General features: G+C 35.3%; 1 protein-coding gene across 14 annotated transcripts in view; it reads right to left on the reverse strand.

The window, feature by feature from the left end:
- Window positions 1–1,448: 1,448 nt before the first annotated feature.
- Window positions 1,449–19,653, reverse strand: part of LOC105227505 (AMP deaminase 2) — a 46,043-nt gene continuing 27,838 nt past the window's right edge. For 5 of the 14 annotated variants that reach the window (XM_049455322.1, XM_049455323.1, XM_049455321.1 and 2 more), the window contains 12 exons: window positions 11,885–12,189; window positions 11,163–11,201; window positions 7,278–7,393; window positions 7,102–7,196; window positions 6,910–7,035; window positions 5,657–5,987; window positions 5,426–5,589; window positions 5,058–5,348; window positions 4,682–4,976; window positions 4,496–4,606; window positions 2,431–2,587; window positions 1,449–1,946 (listed from right to left, as the gene is read on the reverse strand). In XM_049455322.1, coding sequence (XP_049311279.1) covers window positions 1,816–1,946; window positions 2,431–2,587; window positions 4,496–4,606; window positions 4,682–4,976; window positions 5,058–5,348; window positions 5,426–5,589; window positions 5,657–5,987; window positions 6,910–7,035; window positions 7,102–7,196; window positions 7,278–7,393; window positions 11,163–11,201; window positions 11,885–12,189 — 2,161 coding nt within the window. In that variant the 3' untranslated portion in view covers window positions 1,449–1,815. Of the gene's footprint in view, window positions 2,588–4,495; window positions 4,607–4,681; window positions 4,977–5,057; window positions 5,349–5,425; window positions 5,590–5,656; window positions 5,988–6,909; window positions 7,036–7,101; window positions 7,197–7,277; window positions 7,394–11,162; window positions 11,202–11,884; window positions 12,190–13,699; window positions 13,884–17,238; window positions 17,509–19,653 lie in introns of those variants that run through there. The other 9 variants (XM_049455327.1, XM_049455329.1, XM_049455328.1 and 6 more) reach the window with 5 other exon arrangements.

Below are 19,653 nucleotides of genomic sequence, written 5' to 3' on the forward strand. Positions count from 1 at the left end.
TTTTTTAAATAAAATTTTTTTCTTTATTTTAAATTTTTTTTTAGAAAATTACCATTTTGTTTTGATTTTAAATTTTTTTTTAAAAAACTACCATTTTTTTCAATTTTCAATTTTTTTAAATAATATTTTCTTAATTTTCAAATTTTTTTTAGAAAATAACTTTCTTTTCTTAATTTTTTATAAAGATAATTTTATTTCTTTATTTTCAATCTTTTTTAGTGAAATACCATTTTTTCTAAATTTTCAATTATAATTATTTTTTTTTAGAAAATTACCATTTTTTTGATTTTCAATTTTTTTAAATAATATTTTCTTAATTTTCAAATTTTTTTTTAGAAAAAGAAAATTTTTTTCTTTATTTTAAATATTTTTTAGAAAAATACTATTTTTTTTTTTAATTTTCAATTTTTTTAGAAAAATAAAATTTTTTTCTTTATTTTAAATTTTTTTTAGAAAAATACCATTTTTTTCTTAACTTTCAATTTTTTTAAGAAAGAAAAATATTTTTGTTACAAAAACCAACATTTTCTTGATTTTCAACTTTTTTTAGAAAAATGCTATTGTTTTTCATTTTCAAATTTTTTTTTTTAGAAAATTACCTTTTTTTTAACTTTCCATTTTTGTAGAAAAAAAGCATTTTTTTTTTTGATTTTCAATTTTTTTAAATAATATTTTCTTAATTTTCAAATTTTTTTTAAGAAAATTACCATTTTCTTAATTTTAAATTTTTTTTTAAAAAATAACCATTTTCTCAATTTTCAATTTTTTTTAGAAAAAATGCTATTGTTTTTCATTTTCAATTCTAAATTTTCTATTTTATCATTACCCTTTTCTTAATTTTTTCTTAAATTTAAATTTTTATTTGTTTTTAATAATATTTTCTTAATTTTCTAATTTTTTTTTAAGAAAATTACCATTTTCTTAATTCCACTCAAGTCGCCAAAACATTCACAAAATTCGCAGAAAACATACTAACTTTATTTATTGACTTTATTTTATTCATAATAAATAAAAAAAATTATAAAAACCGACCTGCTGTTTTATTTTTAGTAAAAATACGTCTGAAAAAAATTTCAATACCAAAAAAGTCGTAACAAAAATTATTTGCATCAAAACAATCATACAATTACAGCAAAATCGCCAAAACATGCAAATTCGCGCATAAAAATGATTCCCACAAAAAACCGACCGACCACCCTAGCGGCGGCGCCAGAAAATTCATTTTTGGCTGCGCACGAAATTCCCAATTTACACCAGGCGCGCAGAACCAGCCAGCAAGCGGCGGCCGGCAAAAAATAACAAAAATGTAGCATGCTTTCAGGCACTCTACTAGACGCTAGAGGGCGCTGCATAGCAAACGACAGTTTGTGTGCTAAGTAGTGTACAGTTTGTGAGCCACACACGCTATTATAGCGGAAGTGCTGGAATAAGAAGGAAAACAACCACAATTTAATGCTTAAATGGATTTTCACAATTTATTTTTGCATTTTGCACCATTAAACAATTCAATTTTTATTTTTTTGTTGCATTTGCGTTTGACATGAAACAATTTGCAGTTGCCGTAGCAATTTTTAGTTTAACAAGCCGAATTGAGGAAATTGCAAATTAATTTATATTACATACAGATACGTGTGAGCATAAATACAACAACAAATTTTAACAGTTTTGCTCATTGGAAGAGGCTATACATATATACTATAAATAACAATATTATTATTATACATACATACATATATTTTACTTGCTTAAAAGCGATGGCAAATTAGAATAAAAATTTTTTTAAAAATTCAAATAATTATGAAACAATAACAAATATTATAAATCCTCCAAGCCCGAGCTATATTCTGAGCTAAGAAAAAATGACTTAACGGCTTCGATTTGATTTGCTTTTTCAACTTCATTTTCAACTTCTTCAGCTTGCAGTTGAATGTTGTTTGCACTCTGCTCTGCAATTGTTTAGACTTTTGTTAATTGTTTATGAGTTTCAAGTGTTAAATACGAAAAAAGATATTTCAATAAATATGTGTGTGTGTGTGTTTACAAAATGTAACATACACTTAAGCCAACATACTTACATATTTTCATTAAGGTTATAACAAGAAGATTCAAATTCACATGTATGTAAATACGCGCGTGTTGAAGTAGTTGTTGATTGGTTTTAGTAACAGCAGTTATATGTAGTAATAGTAGTAGTAATAATATTAATATATATGTATATAGTAATTACAGTTATAATTGTGGTAGAAAAAGGAGCCTCAAGGAGTTTATATATGTTTGTAGGTAAATTCATGAGAAGATGTCGACTCAACCGTCATGGCACCAGCTATTCGGGCTAAGCAATCGCTTACGCAGTTGTATGTGTTATCAAATGTGTTTGTGTTGTTTTTGGTCACTGCTGCGCTGGTTGTTGTCCCGGGTAGGCTTACTCACTTTTCGGTATCTCGTGCACCTTGAAGATATTCGACAGCTCGTCGAGCAGTGTTTCATGCCGGTAGGCCACGCGTATGTCGGGCACATTTGTGCGCGTTATGTCATTGCCGGCAACACCTTCACGCGTATAATTCGGTCCGAGCCAGTGTTGTTTGACCTGCGGAGGAAATGTGACAAGTCGATTTAAATAAAATTACTCTACATACATATATTTAATTAATAAACAATCAACATTTAGGAAATGAGTTTTTTCGGTTTAGTCCGGACATGTTGGAAATGAGATCATAGTATAAAAAGACCTATATCTTCACTTGTAATTGCTTGTTGGTGTTGTACAGGAGAACTCTGCCGAGTCCGAGTCCTTGGCCGGAAAAATCCGGGTCCATACCGGTTACTTAGACCCGACTGCCGTGGAAACGGAATTTTGACTGGTCAATAGATATGACAGCGATGTGCTACAGTGATCCGAACAGAAATTTATATTCAGAGATTGTATTGTTGCCTTAGACTATAATCATTGGCTGCAATTTCCATAACAGCCAGTTCTACGTTACTGGATTTGAACCGGATTTTACGAGTATTCGGCCAAAGGATGTTATTCGCGTTTGGATCGGTATGTAATAAGTTAATAATGTGATCACTCTTAGAACAATACCCAGCAGCAGGGTTTCTCCGTATTATCCTGATCCATGCTAGCATAGAGTCCAATCCGGGCTCGCGTTGGTGTGAAAATAGCCTCTAATGCACATAGTTCGCACAATGCGCGGCCACTTCAGCCGAGTGGCCAACAAATAACCTCTACGGTGGCCAACAAATAACCTCTTCGCAGGATAATCAAAAATTTGCCCGATCCCAGTACACAATGCTAGGGACATATTCGTTAGCGAGCGCCGATTTCGCAAGATGATCGCTTCATTGCCGCTGGTATAGTTCAACAACTTCGACCAAATTTCCCTGCCCAAGAAGCAGTCTTAGCAAATGAGGGCGGATTTTTAATACGGCAGGTCGATCGCTGTGCTCACCCCAAAAGTGATCTCAATTTGAAGATTCGACAAATGTTCGATCAAGCGGACGAATTGGTAAGGCACATGAAGTCATGTAATCTCTTCGCCGGAGTGAGCAAACTGTCAAATCTCTGTCCAGTCCGAGAAGACATACATGAAATTAACCGCGACGAAATTCATTTCGGCGGTCTGGCCTCCTCAAGCCCGAAGAAGTCTGCGCGGTACTTTAGCCGAAAATTGATAGGTTGAAAAATCAAAAGGGTGTTGTTGTTGTTGTAACGGGTACCTAGTTCCCGTTGGGTTGGTAAGGATAGATAAGTTGTCAACCAACGGTAGGTACAGAAAACGTTCTGTTTAGACGGATTCGGGACATAGGGAGAAGGATGACCGCTGTGTAGGGTTAACAGCGCATGCAAAATACAGCCTTTGGACGTATAAAATCCGGGTCTATTCTGGTAATGTAGAACCGGCTGCTGTGGCAATTGCCGGAAATTGGAATTTAAGTGTGCCTTGCTCAATCCACAAAAATGGAGACACCGGTTGCACAAAACACAAAAACGCTGGGCCCCACTTGATTTCACCGACGAAGAGGTTCTGAGTGCCATCAACAAATCAAAAGCATCTAAATACAACTACCAAGACATAAATAAATATGCTGATGTTGAAACACAATTCTCAATATGTCACTGATCACCCCCACACACGCGATATGTGGAAAATCGGAAGGGTGGTGTCTTTGCAAAAATCTGCGAAGCCTGCCAATCTAGGTGTGTCTTAAGTTTCCGTCCCACTAGGGAAAACACTTGAGGCTCTCACAACTACTCTCACACAATCTCATTAGCAGAAGATTGTATGTTCCCACGACAGTCGGACATAAGAAACCAGAACGGACCCGGCGTTTATCCGGCAAAGGACTGTCAACTCGGCACCATTCCTCGAAATTGCTTCAAAAATGCTTTATGTATTTAAATTTAGTATTCAATATCACTTGCTTGTTTGACGAAAACCGACTACTTATTGTAAAGACAGAGCCAACTCTCGTTTATATAATTTTCACTCACCTTATGCGGAAAACCACTCATAATCACACTGTTGCGCGCCAATTCGCACATATCACATGAGCTCAACTTCCACACTTGCGCCGCAATGCTGTACTCCTCCATCAGGGGTTCCTATAGCAAAAACAAAAACAAATTATTTTCACATGAAACAAATTCAAAACGAATGATGTGCTCTCATCAACGCACCTTTGTGAAGTGGAATTGCAGTGGATCATCAGTGGAAAGTGAGACAATCAGACCGCGCGCCAAATACTCCGGCAGCGGATTGCGATGATAGTTGAGGAAAAGTGAATTGTTGGAGAGTGGCGACATGGCAATGCCGATTTGTGTCAGATAAAAGAGATACTGCAGCACAGGCACTTTACGCAAGAGGAGACCGTGAGAGATGTTCTCAGCCATTAGGTAGCCACAAACTAAATGCTGTACCGGGCCGGCCTCACCGCAATGCGGACGCAAAACGAATGTATTCATGCCGCGCGCTCTATGGTAGGAGGGAGAGGGATGCAAATTAATAATTAATAAATAAATTTCATTATGAAAAAAAATTCAAAGATTCGCTTACTTCCGGTATTGGTTCAGCACAGTCATATTCGCGTACATATAGTAAATGTAGTAGGCATATGGTGGATTCTCCTCCTCACTCCAGGCTTCCGGTGTTGGTATGTCCAAATCAATAATTGGGTTCTCCGGCTTCGATTCATCGTCCACTGAATCGAAACCGATTACATAATTAAGAAAACGATGTAAATCCGGATGCTCGCTGGGTCGGCTGGTAGCCTCGAAGAGTGGCTTAAAGATGTTGTCCAATATATTTTGGAATGAATTCATCAAATTATTGGATTTGAAGATATCACTGGAGAGAGTGAAAACAGAGAGAATGTAATTAAAAATTATGCCTTCAAATTAAGGAAAATCAAAAGATGAACTCACTAAAGTCGTGGAATCTGTATCAACCAGCGTACATTTGTCGAATGCACATTATATTCGATGGCCCATCTGGCTAGCTTCTTCCACTCATCCGGTGATTTGCCATAAATGGAGAGACGTAGCTCGGTATTTTGGTATTTCGATTCCTCCAAATCGAAGGCGACTTCCTGTTTAAGTAAAAAATTAAAAAAAAAAATTATTTTTTTTAAATCGACAACTCTCCTTCACACTCACCTTAATAATTTGTGCAAAATATTTGCCATTCGAATAGTTGTCCGTCTTGAGGAAGACCTCGCGCAAACGCGACTCACCGATCGGATTGTATTTGGAATTGAATTTGTCGAAACGATGGAATGTGTTCCGATCCGCATGCACATCCAACATATCCACAGTTAGATCATAGGTGGTCAGATTCATTGACTGGAAAACATCTTTCAGTGACATTGGTTGACCTTTGGTGATTGTCACAATTTCATCGGCGTTATTTTTGAGCGTCTTCTTAATGAAACGCAGCAAGTGTTTCTGATTCATGCATGAAGCGGCGTGAATGTGAGTGTCCACCTTTCTGTGTAGGTCAAAAAAAATATATTGCGTAAATTCGTTGTTTTTTCATAGAAGAGATTTTAAAACTATACTTAAAATTATTGTTAATAATAAATCTGCAGGTCTTTGAAAATCATGTACGAACGTCTGACTATTAAAATTATATGTTTTTAGAATTGAAATTTAGATTGGATAGAGGATTTGAAGTCTTGCAGCTTCTCCACCGGTGTGAGTAAGCTTTGGACCACTGTCAACGCTTTGTCTAATCCGAAGAGACATGATGACCGAGTTGAAATCCAATTCAATGGACACGCCTCTTCAGATCCGAAGACGTGCGCGAGCAATTTTAGCCGGCAATTTACACTGTACCCCTCGGTAAACAAAGCCAAACGACGTGTTATCCGGCGGCTGCCCGCTTACTTCCACCGATGAGGAGGTTCAGAGTGTCATCAACAAGGCAAAATCTTTCAAAACCATTGGTCTTGAGGGAATTAACATGCTGATGCTAAAGCACCTAGGCTCGAAAGCTTTTTCACCTAGGTCCTCAAACTGTCACTGATCACTTTCAAATAGCCGAGGTGTGGAAAATCGGAAAAGTGGTCTCACTACTGAAACCTGAGAAACCGGCCAACAAAAGGGAGTCCTAACGTTGCCTTATAATACCTCCACGGCACTTAGCGTCATAACCACCCAGAGAGCGCTGCTTATCCCGAATCGACCCTGACATATCAAATATATGTCCAGCGTGCAACGAGTTCCCGCATGAAACTAACTACCTCTTTGCATTCCCTGCTAACACTGCACATCTGACAACCCTCTCCCTATGGTCCAACGTGCAGATTTTTTTTGGAATGATGAATGGCTTATCCAATTTGCGATGCTTAATAAATATAATATTTTCTTCCCATAACATATGTGTAATGAGACAACGAGATTTTACTCACCTAATATTATAGAAATCACGATGTGGCACCGCCTTCTGAGAAGCCAACTCACGTAGCTCATTTAAAAGGACATGCAACTGGAATTTCGATGAGAGATAGCAAAGGCGGCGATAACAAAACGATTTACTGTGAAGAAAGAAGAAAAAGTGAAAAACTGTATATATGTACATATGTATGAAGTAGGCAACTCACAGTGGTCCATCAACAATCATATTACACATGACCTGCATGTCGTTAACGAACTCCTTGAGATTTGGATACTCGCATTTCACCTCCTGCGTGCATTCCTGCGAATGTAAAGTGGAGTATAAAAAAAAAATCCACAAATCCAAACAAGCAAATGATGCTTTAAAGGCGCACCAACTCACCTTATCCTTGTAGACGTGGAAGACACCGTTAATACTTTTAATTTCATAATCATTATCAGCTGGAAATTCCACTTCCCATGGATCAGACTTGTCATTTGGCGGATGTATGGGATGGTCTACATATTACAGGGTGTCAGGTGCCAGCGGATGGCGGGTGGCGGTGTAAAGATGGTGACCAAGTTCATATGTGGATGACCCAGTTAAATACGTGCGTGTGTGTTGTTGTGATTTCCATAATTGTAATTGCATTTGCGTAATTTGTTGTCGTTGTTGTTGTTTGGTGATGTTTGATTTTCAAGTCATTACGTGTTGCGTTGCGGCGTTGCGTTTCAAAAATAGTTTTACGCAAACGCATGCAATTACCGTTGCACGTACAAGTGCGTAACGTGTATGTATGTATGTATGTATGTATACGAGTGTGGGTGGTGTGTGTGTGGTGTTCAATAAAAGAAAAGAAGAAAACAAAATGTTTATTTTTATACTAATTATGTGTCATCTACATAAAATCAGAATTTAGTTGGGTCAAGTTTACAATACATACAAATGTACATACATATACTATGGTATATGCATATGTACGTAATTTAATTCTACAGATTTATGGTATAACTAATTTGTATGTAAGTATGTATGTATGTAAGCTTTAACTAAACACTAAGTTGATTAAGCAAATCTCGTAGGTAACACAAAAAATAGTCAAAGAAAATAAAGAAAAGGCACACAAAAAACAATAACGGTAAAACAAAAGCTTGCGATTGTTTCGAATAGCGCGAGCAGAGGCTTAGTAACAATGTGCTTCGCAAAAAGAAAACTCAAAAAGTAATTGTAAACAAGTAAAAGCTGGTGGGCCAACAGCCGCCCCCTTCTTCAAAAAAAAACTCAAATATATGGCTATGAGTGCAAGACATTTGCGAATTCTACTCAAAACAAAAACGTTTGATAACTTACTTGTATAGTTAAAATATAATTATTTTAATGCAAACTCTACTTTCTGATGGCTTAAAAACTACAAGTATATACGCTACTGTGGTAAGTTCGCTCAGAAAATAGAAGAAAAGACATCAGTAAATATAAAACCTACTGATTTTTAAAAAAAATCCGAATTTTTGACTTCAGATTTTTTTTTACTGAAATTTAGACGGTTTTCGATTTTAAGTCCTGCTTAATATTTCCAATTTAAAAATAAATATGTATTTTTGGCACATAAAAAGGCAAGTTTTCACAGCATTTCGTGAAAGAAAATAAATTTTCTTGAAGATAAAAATAAAAACCCCAGAATTTTGGTTATTTGAATTCTTCACATAACTTTTGAGTTTGTGTGAAAAAATTCGTTAGACAAAGTTATAGACCTTTTTATTACCTACAACAATACCATACAACTTTTTTCTATAGGAATCGTAGTTTTGGAAATTCCTTCCTTCCTCGACCTTAGATCGCTCTTAAATTATTTTTCCTTTAATGTTTGTTGTTTTATCCTTTATTCATTCATCTTATCATGGTTTTTGATTTTTTGAAAATTATTTACCCTGGTCTATATCTGATAGCAGGGGCTTACAATTTTTCATACAAGTTAGTTTTTCCTCCCAAATTTTTGTCCCAGAATACTAATGCCGGTGAATATAATGAATTTTTGATTAAAAAAATGTGGCCAGGTGTGCAATAAAAAGTTGAAAAACTAAAATATTTTGCCACAAACTCATTTTTTACTTACATACATAAAGGTAACGAGGAATCGAAAATCAAAGATACCCTTTTTTGATTTTGTTAATTTTACAAAATAATAGGACTAGATTGTGAATTTGATTCGGGAAAAGTATTGTCTTATATCTAAAAAAGTATAGGCAGCCGGATCCGATTCATACCCGGTCGAAGATTAGACAATTTAACATAATACTGATTGAACTGCTTAAGGAAGTTCATAAATCCGACTGAGTACTTTTTTAGTATGAAGACTATCAAGATACAATAAGATGTATTTTGGAAAGCATACCAACTAAAAAAGTACATTTATGAGGAATTTGAAGTAGTAGGAATTTTAAAAGTGTTTATATTTTCTTTTTTGTGGGGAAAAATAGAAAGACTTTTAAACTTAAATTTTGCGCGAAAGCCCATTAGTCGAAATATTTTTTTCTATAATGAACTGATGATCAACACGTCAATGCATAAAATAAAAGGTCTGAGGCTTGAGAACCGACGAATAACAGGCAGTGATCTTACTGGCGTCGTTGGAATATCGGAAGGATCAGTGAAAACATTTTTGGGCCTAAGCAAAGTGAAAGCACGATATGTTCCAAAATCACACAATTTTTGCGAAAAACAGCGTCGCATTAAAGTCTGTGAAGCAGTGCTTTCCGACTACCAGAATAACATGTATTATTACTGGCGATGAGTTTTGGATCTATGCTTACCACCCGGAAACAGACGATCACCTAACGAATGTCGTGGCAAAGGTGAGCCGTCAAAGCACGTCAAAAATCAAGGTTATGTTGACCGTTTTCTTCGATTATCGAGATGTGGTGCCCTCCGAATTCCTTCCGACCGGCCAAACTGTTAACAAGCCATAATATTTGAGTGTTAAGGAAAATAGTTTCGGATATACATAATCGCATTTGTTAGAACTTTTTATCTTAGTGTAATCTTCTTCAAAAGTTTTAAAAACGAGTCAGTGAGGAAAATTTCATTAGACGGTTGGACTTGAAATTTTCACACAACCTTCTTAGATATATCAGATAATAATCGAATGATTTTTGATCAAAAGTGTAAATTTTTTCACAAAAAAAAAAAAATACTGGATTGAAATACACTTTAGGGTTCTAAAAGCCCCACAAAATTGGTCAAATAGTGGCATTTCACCGAAGATTGGCTAATGGCAATCATTTTATATCAAAATGTCAATATAATAATTTTTTATATCCTCAAACTATTTATTAGAAATTGAAAGAGAGAAATTGATTTAATATTTCTGAATTCCAAACTAAAATATCAAACTGAGACGTGCTTTAATGACTATAAGCTGGCGTAAACTCGTATACGACATTACTCAAAATTGTACATACTATATTTTAAAACCCAATAACTTTCAATGAGAACAAAACGTTTTCTAATTAATTATTATAAGTTATAGACTACGATAGTAAGTTATGGACTATCACATCATACATACTTATGTGCATATATGTATATAGCAAAAAATGAATTGCATTTAAAGATAACTTCCTTAAAATTGTTATAAGTTTATAGTTTCGCAAAAACCTGCATTCCAAGGTTGGAGCAAAATTTTTGTCACATAAGATTCAACAAACTAATATTTTTTAATGTCTACCAATATATGTATATACTAAAGCTCTATGGACTTACTATATTTAAATTTATTTAAATGACAAGGTTTCAATAATCATTACGTCATGCATTACATCTAAAAAATAAAATAAATTAACTTTTAAAACAAAAGAGAACATAAAATATAGATTAGATACTAAAAGCAGAAAAAAATTGGCGTGCAAATTAAATGGACTAGTATTTTCAAAAGCAAAATTTCAAAATTGGGTGAGGGATACATAGCAAATAATAACTCAATAACTCAAAAACAAAATATAAGTAATTCAAAAAATATAATAAAAACAAAAGCAAAGAAACTCATTTCAAGTTCAATTACATTACAACATATAAAAATCTTCTAAAAAACTTAGAGCAATTCCGGCTTCCAGCGATTGATATTTATATATGAGGATATGTTTTGCTTATGAGATAACAGTTCAATGAAATTTTGAAAATCGAAACGAAAATTTGCAAGTCACAAAGAAAAAGTTGAACAAAAAAAGAATAAAAGTAAGACACAACTCATTCGCCCGCTGCAGTGGTGAAATGCATAAACGAACGAATTACCTGTCTGAGTACTGGGGAGGCTGATCTTGCGTATTATGTCTATAAAAGAATAATGTTGGAAATCAAATACATATTTTTGTTTGGTCGAAAAAATAATTATGATAAAACAATAACCAAAAAAAAAAATAATAAAAAAAAATTAAATAATAATAGAAATAATTAAATTAAAAATAAATAAAATAATGAGTGCCTAAAAGTAGACCGAGAGATTTTTTCTTATTATTAGAAAATTTGTTTTCCAAAATTTTTAATTTTTAAATATTTAGAAGAAAATGAACAAAAAAAAAGGAAGAAGAAAGAGTTTGCAGTGCGATAGGCAAAACACGAGACGACATAGCGGCATTTATTTATGTATGTATAACTGTTATTTGAGGGACTTTAAACTGTTAAAGAAACCTACAATTTTGCTTTGTACATATTTACAATGAGTAAGAAATAAATATTAAACAAGTTTGTAGAAATCACCAAATTTCAATTTTCAATTCAAAAACTGCTAGAAGTTAGCGGTTATAGTTGTTTGTGTAAAGAAAAGGTACATACGAGTATAATACATATAATAATTTAATAAATATAATGTAGGACTTTCTAAGAAAAAACTACTTTTTCAGTAATAAATTTCAAATACTAAAACTTTCAACAAAATTTGGATATCATTTGTTCTAGCTACCTAGCATTTTGATAGAGTTTTCATTAGCGTTCAAATCGAAATTGGCTTGACTCACCTGCGATGGTCTTGCGATTCTCGTGTTCAATCGTGCCGAAACGATTGCGCTCGTGCACGGTTTTTAGAAAACGTCTTGTTGTTGTCGGAAACGACTGACCCGAATGCAACATATAACGTTCGCGTAATTCCAGCGCTTGTATGAGCAGCGTGGAGGCGCGCTCTAAATCTTCCAATGGCACGCCACTTGTATCCTCACCAGAGATGGAAACACGTTGGAAATTGGGCAATTCATGTTCTTCTTCGTCGTAGTTGTCCAATGTCATTAAACTCTCTTCAGTTAGTACTGATTGATGCTTGTCAGATCTTTAAGGAAAAGAAGATAAAAATCATTTTTTTTTATACAAATGTAGTAGAGAAGAATATATTGGAAGAGATTGATGTCCAGGATGTCGCTGTAGCCGTCCGACTATTAGTTTATGAGATATATTGAAAGTTGAGAGAAACAACTTTTTATAGTCAACAAAAATTTGATCAAAAGCAATCTCGTGTGTTAATCAAGCACTCCTTTTTGAGGGAAAAAATACTTTTGAGCCAAGGTTTGGATTGATCAACATTATTTGGACTCTGCACCAGGGAAATTAAACGTGGTTTGGTAAGTTTGAACGAACACCGAAGACGATTAAGGCAGATGACGCCCAAAAGAGTTTTATACCAAGCCAAAAACATCAAGAGTTTACAAAATGATTTTGGATAACCATAAAATGAAGTTGTTCGAGCGAGCTCAGAGATATCATGGAATATTTTAGTATTGCAATATTTTAGTGTGCAAAGTTGGTGCCCCGCTCACTTTTGACTAAAAAGAACGACGAGTTGAAGATTCGAGCAGTGTTTGAAAATGTACAAGCGTAATAGACCCATGGTTTTGGGTCCATGAACTCGGCTCAACTTTTTAATTTTTATTGACAACCTTCAAAAGTGAAAAACCATCAACGGGTATTATTATATAGAGTTATTGGATCGTTTGAAGAACGAAATCGGCCACATTTGAAGAAAAAGAAAGTGATGTTTGACCTAGACAACGCACTGTGTTACAAGTTAGGCCCTTTTGGATGGTCGGGAAGAGGTCGCTGATGAAAACCGGAAGAATGAGCAAATCCAAAGTAAAAAGTCTCTTTTGACATCAAAGGCATGAATTCCTACATGAATTTCCTCCTCCTGGACAAACCATCAACGCCAAGTTTTACGTGGAAGTCCTCAAGAGACTAAAACGAAGAATCAGTTGGGTTCGACAAGACATCGCAGACGATTGGAAGTTGCACCACGACAAAGCCCCGACTCACACCGCCTTTCTGGTGAAAAGCTACCTAACCGGCACTCCAACGCTTCCGCAACCGCCCTACAGCCGAGCCCTATTTTCGGTTTCCTTGCCTGAAAAGGCCGATGAAAGGCAATTATTTTGTGACAGGCTCTCAAAGCTTTCCGGAGAATGGCTTCCGTGACGCCTTGAATGCTTGGAAATCGCGATGGCAGCGCTGCATCGACGCAGAAGGAGCCTATTTTGAACGGACCCGGAATTTTATCCAGCCAAGGACTGTCAACTTGGCAGATTTCTGCCGCTACTTCAACAACAACAACGAAATTATGCCTGATTGGCTGTTACAGTATCAGGACCTTAAAAACTATTTACATTTTCAGCCGTTTGGCTTACATCTCACTTTTATCGCCGAAATATTGCGAAATTTACCGTATTTTCTCTTTGCCAATGTCCGTCTTTAACGCGTGCTCACACAATACTGAGCCAACCAATCACCAAACTGTCTGGGAAAAAAGGTTTTACTTCACATATCAATAACACTCCCGAGCTTTTGCTTACCTGTAGAATATTTCCAATGTTTTAAATTTATAAGTATCACAGGCGAAAGACATTCTCGACGTTTAAGACGCGTCTTAACACTATTACTACTTAGGTATTTACCGTTACAATAAGGCACTTGCGTATGTCATGAGTATGAACACTTAAACTAGTTCAATTTCGCAACCGCTAAGGGATTACAAGTATTAACTATGAAACAACTCGGAGGCAAATGTGTCACAATAACTATTCTTTGACACAGAGAGTCGTATGCAAAAGCATTATTGTTTTTATTGCATTATTGACAGTTGTGACGCGATGTAGATGTCATGATCGATTGCTATTATTGCTAAATTTTTTCTTTGTAGAGTTAATGCAAAGAAGATGTAACTACTAGGATAAGCAAGCGCCACGTGCCATTTTGTGCACGCAGCCCAGACAGACAGCCGGCATTTAGCAACAGATACGATTGTCGGATTACAATTGCTGGCAACCACTCAATTTTTACTTACTCAAAACAATTTTGCAAACAATGGCATACCAACAGACTATGCTTACAATCAATGAAAGACCTGAATATGACAGTTACTGTTGTTTTTGTGTGAAGCAAATTGACAATTTCTGGAATTCGGGAAAAAGGTGTTGACCTCCACACGCCTTAAATGTCATTAATTGAATGATTCGACTTTCGTGTGACACGTAAACGAAGTTGAAGAGCTCAAAGCATGCAATTTGAGGAACTACTCAAGGAAGTTTTGGAGCATAATGTAATTTTAATATTCAACTTGAATTTTACAAATAAAAAATAGTATTAGTTCATCTTTTCAATCAAAAATATCCCTATAAATAATGAATATGTATTTAAAGACTATTTCAAGATGTTTACAAACAAAAGGTTGATGAAGATCTTCTTAAAACACATTGAAAATAACGTTCTGATCCGTTTGAAGGATATGAAACGAGAGTATGATTTATGAGAGAAATTTCGTATTTTTTGATCCCAAATAAAAAAAGTCATTTGTCATTTAGCCATGGCTATGCTAATTCCAAATATGAAAACATTTTAATATTTCTTGCCCCAGAGTCAGCTAAAAATGTAAAATTTATTTTATCAGCAAAAGCTCTTTTAGACTGAGTAGGATTAACGACAATAATATTTCGATCCCATGGAGGATATAAAGTAATATAAGGTCTAAAAAGAGTAGAACGCATAGTCCTTAGGTAATTGAAAGATTTATGGTTTTGTAAAGATTTAATTTGAGGTGAAGAATTCGTCAAGAAGAACGTCAACGTTTTTCGCGAACTTTAAGAGCGAATTAATGTCTACCTTTAATATTTCGTCCAGCCTTTTAAACTCTGAAGCTCCTAGATAACGGGTGGGCCATATAAAATTTTAAATTTAAAGATAGGGCGTAAAAGATTGAGTGTAGAGTTTGCTGGAGCCAAATGTTGTCCAAGTCTTCCTCTTCAATTTGCTTGAAGAAAAATTCGTTTCGGTTTGCGATGTCGCTCACTATTGATGGTTACGGCGGTTCCTTCTTTATTTTCGAAGAAAAATGGGCCGATGATACTACCAGATCAAAATCCGCACCATACAGTGATCCGTGCTGGGAGCATTGGCTTCTCGACGATTACGTGCGTGTTTTCTGTGCCCCAAATGCGACAATTCTGCTTGTTAACGTAATCATTGAGGTGGAAATGAGCCTCGTCCGAAAAGATGATTTTTCGATAAAATTGACTATCCTTGGTCAAACGATCTTCTGCCCAATCTCCGAACTGTAGACGGCTTTTTTCTAGTGAATAGCGACCCATTTCGTAAATTTTAGACTTTTTACTGAATATCTGTCACTTTCTGAATGGTATTTGACGTTTCCAATGTCGAAATATAGCTAATTCAAATTTAAAACGTTAGATGACCCACCCTTTACTTGAGTTGAGATCTAGATAGTGCTGGACAAAGACATAGGATGTTTTCTAGTTTTTCTCTCATGTTTAATTTTTCTACATTTTCTGCATGTATCGATATCACTTATGCCCATCCGCATCGAATGTGATGCTAGTAGGGTGTGACCTGTCAAGAAGCCAACAGCCGTGAGGCAGTCATTTTAAAACCGTGAGATTAAGAAGATAGCGAGTTTTCCTAAGGGTCTATTGTCCATGATCTTGGCGATCCCAAGGATTGTAGGGTTTAAATCACACCGATTATTATCTAGCATTCTTAGAAGATATCCAGGACGAAATCCATTAAAGAAGGACACATTTAAAAAAAATGAAAAGCTGTTTCATAAAGATAGCAGCAAAAATCGCGTGAACAGGTCATGGGATCATTTGCAGTATACTCCTGATTTTCCACATCTGACCTCCAGCTATTTTTACGTGTTCTCAGAACTCAAGAAAACGCTGTTGTAAGCCGCAGTGAAGATATAATTTACAAAAGAAAGGCTTATTTAGATGCATAAGACAAATCGTTTCAAGAAAAATGTGATCGAAAATCTGACAGATTTGTCACTCAAAGGCTAATTTGTTGAATAATAAGTAATACATTATATTTAGTTTGTTTTACTTTTCTCTTAAAGGTATAGAATGTTTTCAGATTGAGTGTGTAATTCTCCACTACCTACCCAGCTATAAATAGAAGGAGAAAAAATAATAAATTATCTAGGAAAAGGCGTCAATTCCAACTTGCTCCAGACCTTGAGTGACGAACTGTATCGATTTAGCCATGTCCGTATGTCTGTCTATAGACGCGAACTACATGTATATACAAGTATATCGGATCACTATGGCATATAGCTGTCATGCAAACTGAATGATCGCAATCAAATCATTCAATGGTTTTATTGAGAGAACACTTCGGTGAGCAGATAATTTCACGCTATGGGCCGGTCGATTGGCCATCAAGATCGTGTGATATCACACCATTACACATTTTCTTGTGGGAATAAAACATCACGTGTCATTCGCTAGTTATCAGTCGAAATGCTCAATTTAGTCATCGAAAATTGGACCCCATCCGTTGACCTTCTCGTTAACCGCGACCAATAATTGAAAGAGATAATCTTCAAAAAATTAATGCCTCAGAATGTTCTTTCGAATGATAACAAACATTCTCTATTAAATTTGCAGTTTCTTTGTTTTTTTTTCTTTAAAAAAGTAGGGAACTTCGAAATGGATCTTCCTATAAAAAAAACATGTGGGGTATTATAGCGACGGTGCAGACGAAGTTTTTCTAAAAAGAGATATTATATTTAAGAGAATTCCCTAAGACCTCTGTCTTTGGTGAAGCCTGCATAGATTTGAAGTTATATCCGGCCAAGCTCTCAATAGCGATTTTAATATCCTTCACTAGCCCTTTTTAAATACTTGAAGCGAATAGAAAATCTATACTAAACTTATTAAGCTAAGGGAAGGCTGATAATAAATTATTTACCAATTAAATAAATTTGGTAAATAAAAAATTTGGACTTCTAACAATGAAATAAATAATTTACTTATATTTATTTCTTTCGTCTTATTCTTTTATATTGTTAAAAGGAGCTCCGATGTCTAAAAAGTCTAACCTAATAACAGGATGTAGTCAACCAAGTACTTTTAATGCCTTTCTTCTCAAACTGAATGCATGAAAACGAGCAACCGGTGTTAGTTTATTATTTTCTTTCAAATCCACCGAACGATATTTGATTGGCACAACAACGTCGGTGGTAACTGTAAAGTTATGCGGGTTATGCGCGCACGTTATTTGTATTAGTGGTGAAAACTAATGAACCGGGTCGACATTGGACGTCTTGAACAACGCGAACGCGGACACCGCGTTCCAAATCATTTGAATGCAAAAATCGTACTAAAACAAAATATAACTAATCTGTGGGTTGTATGCGGCTAACAAACAGGCCCAGGTTATAGAAACACACACTTTCACTCGAATACATACATAGATATAGTATATGGTAGATTCATTAGCATGTATGTTCATGCAAATATGCACTGCAATCTATACAGGTGCAGGTACTCGCATATTTCAGAGACATACAAGTCTGTAAAAAAAAACTGTCAAACCAAACCAAACACTGATGGATGGTGGTTGTCAATGATGATGTGTCGCGGAATTCCACCAGCTGGCGCAAGCACATATCGAAGCTTCTACTCACTCAAATGTGTTAGGTGAGTGCTCGTGAATAGAACACGGTCATAACACCTCGACAACTAAGAATTACGACAAATTTTGAATACGAAACGCACTCGAGTGCAGACAACGTCGCTAATGCACCCTTATTCGGCAGTCAGAAATACAAATACACATATATGCGAACACTAGCTTTTTACGCCGACTGACGGTGTTATATGACAGCACTCATGATATATGGTGGGTGAGCGCTTAGCTGAATGGCAGGAGACACTAAAGCGGCAGTAGAGTGAAGCCACATATAGACCGGCCACTACAAGTATAGTATATGTAGCTATATACTTAGATGCATATGAAACCCATGTCCGAAACTTGTGCACAACACGATAAAATGTTTGCAAATACTGAAATAATTATTTCCAAACAATTTGAATGGCAATTGAGCGGTTTTTGGTGCATGTCCTTATAAGCACACAAAGCGTTTATGTAATTGTTTTGATAAAGAACAAAAATCGATGATGGCTTAATGAATGTCAAAGAAATATTTCTTTGACAGTTCTATTTTTGGGTGAATTAGAAGCTTGAGCTGCCACATTCTTGGAAAGATGGTTGCCTTCTATAAGGCCAGCCATCAGGCTTGGCTGGATGGTCACGTTCTTATGATGAATAACTCAATAGTAATCTAGTACTTCGGAGGGATTGTGTAAGAAAATCTTCATAAAAAGAGCTGAGTACGGAAGCTATATTAAATTTTAGAGTTTGGAGTTTGGCTTGGAAATATCTGCGTTGATAATGTCAGACATCAAGTTAGAGGGATTACAATAACATACTGTCAAAAAGGAATGCTATGAAATCACACCCACGGAATCGTTAAAAACCCTGCAGAAGTGACACAAAGCATTGAAGGAAGGCTGTGAAGTCATCGAAAACTTGGCTCATGCGAGTCGCTCAAACACCTCTGTTCGTGACGATAACATCGAAAAAGTTAAAGAAAGAGTACTTCAAAATCATTGACTCAATACATTTAGGTTAATATTTTGGGTATAAAGCGCATCAGATCCGAATATTTTGCAAGAAAAGGTGGACACTGAAGGCCCTACGCAATCATCAAATGTATCATTACTGATGACGACACATGGGATTATAAATATGACGTCGAATCTGCCCAACAATCTAGCAATTAACACACCAAAACTGAGAAGAAACGAAAAAAAAACAAAAAACACTCAGGGCTCTAAAGGCACCCTAGCCGAGGGTTATAACAAGTGTATGAAAAATTGGATTATGCATTGGCATGCTTGTATTTGAAGGCGTTCATTAATATTTTTTTTAGTTTTGTTTTTAGACAATTGCAAAAATCTGCACTAATGAGAAAGTAATGTTCCGTATAAACAACAATCTGTGAAGATGGATTTTTGAGCCTTTAAAAATTTGAAAAAGATAAATTTGCGCAGACGTCGTATTAAGAAACGTAATTATTTTTTCCTTGGACATTTCTTTCTTATAAATCTTTAAACCCACAAATCTAATTCCTTTTGGGCTCATTTTTAGGCATGGTTATCATTAGCAACACAATCACAGAAATTTATAACGCATAATTCTTTTTTAATTAACGCAAAATCTTTGCCAGCTTTAATAGTCGAATATATTCCCTTCACGCAATAAATAAAAGAAATATGACAGCACAATGGCACGCAAATGTCTGTAACCAAAAATATTTTTACATGTAATCAAACTGTTCCCATAGAGGAAATGTAATAAAAGACATTAATTGTCTATGTGTCTGTCTGTCAATTAGTTTAACAAATTATCGTATAAATTACAAAATCTTGACTCTAATGCAAACAGTTCA

This window comes from Bactrocera dorsalis, chromosome 4 (genome assembly GCF_023373825.1).
Source record: "Bactrocera dorsalis isolate Fly_Bdor chromosome 4, ASM2337382v1, whole genome shotgun sequence".
Lineage (NCBI taxonomy): Eukaryota > Metazoa > Arthropoda > Insecta > Diptera > Tephritidae > Bactrocera > Bactrocera dorsalis.